The sequence below is a fragment of the Lolium perenne genome, chromosome 4 (genome assembly GCF_019359855.2).
Source record: "Lolium perenne isolate Kyuss_39 chromosome 4, Kyuss_2.0, whole genome shotgun sequence".
Taxonomy (NCBI): Eukaryota; Viridiplantae; Streptophyta; class Magnoliopsida; order Poales; family Poaceae; genus Lolium; species Lolium perenne.
Window position 1 is genome coordinate 119,907,492 of NC_067247.2, and position 6,890 is coordinate 119,914,381.

At 48.2% G+C, this 6,890-nt stretch overlaps 1 protein-coding gene across 1 annotated transcript; it reads left to right on the forward strand.

Annotated features, from left to right (window-relative positions):
* The first annotated feature begins 743 nt into the window (after positions 1–743).
* On the forward strand, positions 744–6,629 carry LOC127293749 (VAN3-binding protein). Its single transcript, XM_051323392.2, has 7 exons — positions 744–1,142; positions 1,946–2,056; positions 4,856–5,246; positions 5,326–5,595; positions 5,694–5,743; positions 5,826–5,883; positions 5,965–6,629. Exons 1-7 carry the CDS (start codon positions 861–863, stop codon positions 6,171–6,173), a joined length of 1,371 nt encoding a protein of 456 aa, XP_051179352.1. The 5' UTR covers positions 744–860; the 3' UTR covers positions 6,174–6,629.
* The last annotated feature ends 261 nt before the right edge of the window (positions 6,630–6,890 follow it).

Consider the following 6,890-nt stretch of genomic DNA (forward strand, 5'->3'; position numbering starts at 1 on the left):
CTTGTCACTCCGACTGACAAGGCCATCGAAGGAGGGGAGCCAGAGAGAGAGGCAGCTCTCAAGGTGTTCAGGAGAGAGAATAGGAGACGGGTGGGCGGAATGACTTGGTAAGAGGTTGGTGCGGAGCGCCCTGTCGTGGTTGAGGGTTCAAAGTACAACTGGGCATGGGCAGGCCGGCCTGGACGACCCGGCCCGAAAATCCCAGGTCGGGCCGGGTCGGGCTTGCATGTTGGGCGGGTTCGGGCCTATTTTTTGAGCCCGAACGTTGGGCTGGGCCGGGCTCGGGCTTGCAAAAAACATGATTTTAGTTTAGTTCAGGCCAAGCCGGGCTTTTCTCTGTTTGGACATGGTTCAGGCCCGAAGGTCTGGCCGGGCCGAGCTCGGGCCTGGAAATTTAGGTTGGAGCTTTTTCAAGCCCGGTCTGGCCCGAGGAATGCCCAGGTGTAGTTCAAAGCCTAGAAAGATGGAAATGAGTATCGATAATGCGCCATACTACACCATACTTTTTTTTTGGTGTTATACTACACCATAATTTGAGCTGTACATTTTGAATTGTTTCAATACTGTTGAACCACGCACGCAATGTATACCCACCGTGCAAAGCGAGGGCAGTGCACCAGAATGACACGTAGGCATGGTACACAGACGAGAAAGGGGGAGCTTGGCCAGAGAGAAAGAAAGAGAGGCGGTTGGCATCTATAAAACCACCACCTCCACTTCCCCCGTGCTCCTCCCCTTCTCACTCGCACGACTCGACTCGCAGCGAACCTCACTCACGCGCCCGACTCGCTCTCCTACACACACACACACTCTCCCACTCCCACTCTACCTCCCGGCCCCACAGCCGTCGGGGCACCTGCATGGCCGACCACCACACCCGGGCCCGACCCGCCGGCGGCGATCTCCGCCCGCCGGAGCCGCCGCTCGACCCGTTCGAGTTCCTCTCCCGATCCTGGAGCGCCTCCGCCGTCGACGTCCCGCGCCCGCGGCCCGGCGCCCCGCCGTCGCCGGCCCTCGTCGGGCCCATCGCCGAGGACGCCGCCTGCGAGCTCGACGACGGGGCCGCCACCGCGGGCAGCTCCTTCTCCTTCGCCTCCGCCGCCACCTCGCAGTTCATCATGGAGCGGATCCTCGCGCAGTCGGTCAGCCCTCCTCCTGCTCTTCTCTCCCGGCCGGTCGGAGCCAAGAAGATCAGTTCTGCTCACATCGAAAAACAACCCACGATCCGTTTCCACGAGTCCAGCAAAAAATTAAAGATAGCCTGCCTGTTCTGTCGATGTCGTCAGCTTCTGCCATCTCTCTCTTTTTGTTTTCTTTTGTTTAACAAACAATAAAGCGTGTGCTCTGCTCGCTTTGGTCGTTTCTTATTGTGGAGATTTCGGGTTCTTCTGCCCAGCTGCATTCTACTGATATAATTACCACCAGCTGGTAGTAATTCACAAGTTTCTACGGGCCGTTGGATACTCTGTACTAGTACGTCTCTCTGATGAGTTCTTGGTTTCCTCATCGCCCGTGAATCTCTGTCAGAGCCTTCTTATTGGGGCGTACGCCCCAGTACGAAATCCAGCCATCTCTGATGGGAATTCATGACCGTCTTGTTGCCCTCACCACCCGCTCGATCGAATTCCAGCTTTATTTTGACTTCAAATTGTGGGAGTTCGGACAAGGGGAAACGGCCAAAGGGGAGATTCTTCTGCTAAGGGCAATTAGAAGAAGTGTAATCCTCACCCTTCTTCTATTTTTCAACCAAGCTTAATGGCCAAGGCGACCATTTATCACCAAACACAAATTCCTGCCTTATTCAGAGAACCATATCCAGCTCCTTTTATTTTCTTCTTTCCCAGTTCGAACGCGCAAATCAATACTAGTAAAACTGTGCCCTTTAATTTGATCTGTACAATCAAAACCTGATGTACCACTGCACTGTTGCAATTTTTGGCTGCAGGAGGTGGCGCCGCTCACGTCCGGCCGGCTCTCGCACAGCAGCGGCCCTCTCACCGGCGGTGGCTCCCTCACCGACAGCCCGCCGGTCTCGCCGGAGATTGATGACTCGCAGGTTCGCACCTTTGTCACCTTTGCGCTACCACTGCTAGTTTCTAGGCGCCTGTTCTTCCAGCTCCTCATGTGTACTGGTGTAGTACTGGCACTTCTAGCAGTACTTTGCTGCAATTGTTAATGCTAAAACCAAGCACTAGCCCGCAGGCTTGTCTTGTCTTGCGCTAAATTTCTAGTACTAGTACCACCCCTAGATGTTTTCAAGTGTTTTAATAATAATCTGGTGAAAGAAACAAGAACCAGGGGACTAGTGTACGCGCTGTCTGATGCGTGATTTTCTTCAGGCTTTCGGAAAAACACCAAAAGAAATTGTACTGTGTGCACGACTAATGGTCGTGTGCTTGTTTAGTGGGAAATCATCTTTTCTGGGCTCTGCAGCTAAAAAGAAGAAAATTAAATGATGGATCTTTTGTGCAGCTTTACCATGCTATTTCTCTAGGAAAATTATCTTCTGTTCACCAAACTTTTCATTGCAATGGTTACTAAATTATGTTCTGCATTTGTGTTTTTATACATGGCAAGATATTTTCTCTTCAGTTTATAGGATGCAATTAAACAATCCCCCTCAAGGTTTATGTACAGAAGATGTATATATATACAATTTTATGAACTAAATATCAATAGATTTTGAAGATTAGTACGGATATGGTAGACTATCACACTAGACACACCACTACCGCAACCTGGTTGTGGACTTGTGGTCGACCAGAGGAGGTTAGAAGAGTCATTTGTTCATGAAAGTAACTATAGGTAGCTATGGGACACTCTCAAACTGCCTGGAACAAAGAGACCAGTCTTGCAGCCTTCCCTGTGCACAAAATTTTCTAGAGAGAGAGAGCACGGAAGAAAACAAAGGCAGAGAAAGAACAGGCCCGCTGCCTTTCTCTCATTCCGATAAAACACCTGGCTTCTAACCCTTCTCTCTTTTTCCCCACATCTTTTGTTTTGCCCTATCGCTTTCGCTTTCTCTCTCTTGAGAGGTTGCGATCTCGGCGCCACCCCATTGTGCAATGTTTTCCCATCTCCGCTCACCGACAGCTCCTGTTTTCCAGTTTGAAGCCTGTACCCATTTCACATGCAGGATCATCTTCTTGGATGGAGCTGCCCATGAACAATCATATATTCAGCCATTTTTACCACCACATTTCTCGAATTCCTGCAAAATGTAACATGCTTTGCTGTTTTATTCACGTGCATCTAATGGAATCTTTACAAATTTGATATAGAAACTTGCTTGCTCTATTCTTGGTTTGAGGAACGCATCCTCTTTTCCAAATGTCGGATCCTGTTGCCCATCTGTCGAAAAAAAGTGACCCATTCCTCTCTTATCTACTACTATCTTTCATGCATTGTTTTCACCTTGCTTGTACCTTGTTCACCTTTTAACTGTAGTAGTTGTTAAATGTCACTTCAGATGCGGGCTCACAACAGTATCTGATTTGTTCCTATATCCTCTTTGTGTTGCTTTAGAATGTCACCTTTAAAAATTCCAGCTTGGTCATTTCGCAAGCCATCACGGTATGGTGCTACAATTATGTGCTTGTGGTATGCAGAGGCAAAGCGATGTGTCAAGCAGACAGACCAGCCCATAAATTTGGTTTGTCTCACCTGACAAATTATTAGTTTTGCAACTTGAAAGCATCTTTCTTAAAATAGTCCTTGAACCATTTATTTAGCTCATGATAAGCAATCTGAAATGCCTCCAAAGATCCAATCTGTTCCATGGGTCACCAGAATTTGGGTTTAAGAGTAAAGAAAAAAGTCCTTAGAATGTCCCACACTGCTGCCGTACCACATGCACCCAACCCCAAGAGAGACAAGTTATGAGAGGTCAAGGTCAAAGATCTTATTAGGATATGCAAGCCGTAGACAGGGCACTCTATTCATCCCAGCTGAGCTAATCAAAGTTGTATAACCTCCCCTTTGCAGTGCTAATTTTATTTCAAAAATGTATTTTGATGTTTTCTTGGTATGTGTTAAATGAAGCTCCAATTCCGGTACCGTCTCAGTCTGTGGATTCTGGGGTCTGGTCTGCTGCTGCTTGTGCAAGCAAACACTGTGCACGTCCTGCCTTCCCATGTCACTCTCCATGCACCCGTTTCTCTCTCTGGGTAGAAAGTAGCAGGCTCGCTCGCAGGCATGCAGTCCTTGCCTTTTAGATTGGTCTCCTCGCTTTTCTGCATCATGAGGCTAGCTGTGCCTTTTCGGTCCCTAATCAAGTTTTGTTCCTCCAGCTTTCTAATCTAATGTAATGATGCATTCTTTTATCTGATCCATGACCAATGTTGCATTCCACACCGCTTCATGATTGTGTCGATTTTTCTATTCTGTGATTGTACATAGTTTACTGGTGTATGCACCAGTATATGCCACGACTTTAGCTAAACATTTCGACCTAAGCCAGTGTACTATGGTTTAACATTGTGCAAACACAGTGGTTTGTACTGGCCAACGAGTCTTGAATAATTATGTTAGTACTATGAGTTAAGGACCCACCGAGAAATTTGTGTTCGACCTATCACTTCAAGGTGCTGGCCAGCCATAAGTGTAAGGAATCTATCACTTAAAACAACAACTCCTGGCAGTTAAGTTTGTTTGACATACAATATTGTTCATAGAACTAGGAATTGATTCTTGAACAGAAAATAAGAGAACTATGAGCATCCTTCTGATTTTCTGTATGATCTCTATTAACTAGACAATTTTAAAACTAGGAATTTATTCTTGAACAGAAGAATAGAGAACTATAAGCATCCACCTGATTGCACTTTGCTAATTAGACCATTTTAAAACTATGCAGTACTGCAGAGTGGGAACGCCGAAGCCACAGGCATACCGAGGCGGCAGCAAGACAGTAGGCCGGTGGCTCAAGGACAGGAAGGAGAAGAAGAAAGAGGAGACGCGAGCTCACAATGCGCAGGTCCATGCCGCTGTTTCAGTTGCAGCGGTGGCTGCTGCGGTTGCGGCTGTCGCTGCTGCCACTGCTGCAGCCTCAGGATCCGGCAAGGATGACCGCGCAGCCCGTACCGACCTTGCTATGGCTTCCGCCGCGACACTTGTGGCTGCACAATGTGTCGAGGCTGCTGAGTCCATGGGAGCTGAGCGTGAGCACTTGGAGGCGGTTGTTAGTTCGGCAGTGAATGTCAGGACACCCGGAGACATCGTCACGGTCACAGCTGCCGCGGCTACTGGTTCGTCATTTCGACCGGATCAGATAACTGTTTGCTAAGCTTTGGGTTGGATGATCATCGTGTGGCTTGTTGTTTGCAGCATTGCGAGGTGCAGCCACATTGAGGGCAAGGGCTTTGAAGGAGGTGTGGAACATCGCGGCGGTGATCCCGGTGGAAAAGGGGACAATGGGAGGAGGAGGAGGGGGGCACCATCAGAAGCAGCAGAATTTGCCAAAGCAGCATCGGAAGCTGGAGAGCAACGGCAGCAGCCTCAGTGATCTTTCGCTCGAGGAGGAGAACACCTTCCTCGGCGTGTGCAGCCAAGAACTCCTCGTTCGCGGCACTGAGCTCCTTAAGCGCACACGGAAAGGTGCTTGCTGTTTGGTGATAATATTTCTGGTTCATGATGTGTTAGATAAAAGGCATATGTACTGATGTTGCTGTTTCGTGATCATTTTTTTTCTGCAGGCGCACTGCATTCGAAGGTTGTGTCAGTGTACATCAACAGAATGGGCCTGGTAATGCTTCTGTTCTTGAATTGTGTTGAACTTTTCATGGAAATTCATGACTTTTCGCTTAGCTATCATGGCATGTTTCCAGGTTGCTCTCAAAATGAAGAGCCGGCATGTTGCAGGAACAATCACCAAGAAGAAGAAAAGTAAGTGGCAGGCAAATCATGGCAATGTAAACATCTCATTATCCATCCATGGCACTGAGGTTTGATCCGTGTCGTCTGCAGGCGTGGTGATAGATGTTTGCAAGGACGTCGCTGCGTGGCCAGGCCGGCACCTTCTGGAGGACGGTGAGCACCGCCGTTACTTTGGCCTTAGGACGGCCGACCACCGGGTGATCGAGTTCGAGTGCACCAGCCAGAGGGAGTACGAGCTGTGGACCAAGGGCGTAGCGCGGCTCCTCAGCATCGCTGGCGAGCGGAAACGTCCCCTGTGAGACCTGCCGACGCTGGTCTCTGTTGGCTGGACTCCGGAGCCATCTGTTTGCTAGGCTGTAGATGTGAAGTGAGGGAAACAACAAAATGGCATGGGCTATTGGGTGTACCTCTTGTCCCACAAGAGAATTATGTAGCTAGGGCTTGTTCATGTTGCTGTTGTGTTGTTAGGGCTGGAGTTAAATTAAATGCGGTGTGTTTATGTGCATGTGGGGAATGCAATGCATGGGGTTCCATCCCTCATCGGAAGCTCATGGTAAGAAGAGAAGGGGAGGGGAGTGAAAGTTCTTTCTTCGCTCTGCTATATCCATTGGGTTTTTACCTTCTCTCTTCTGGTTTGTCTCCTGTAATTTTTTTTTCTCACCTGGCCATGGGGTGTGGCTTATATATCTGGAGCAGTGGCAGGAGAAGATAAATGATGTGTTAGTGTTTAGAAAAGCATGTGTTTATTCCATTTATGGTTGTTTTCTCCATGCTGAAGGATGCAAAATTCTCTTCATTGTTTTGGAATACTTTGTGAAGTTGTGTTCAATCTTTCGTGAAAGACACTATGAGCTACACTGTCATAGAGTGTGATCCAGTTAACTAACTGCTAGCATAGGAGGGAAGATCTGGCATTTGGTGATGTTTGCTGATACCTCTTGATTGATTTATCCTTAACAGCTCCTAAAAACAGTCGAGTGATTAGCTATAGTGATGTAGCTGCAGCTTAGCATCTT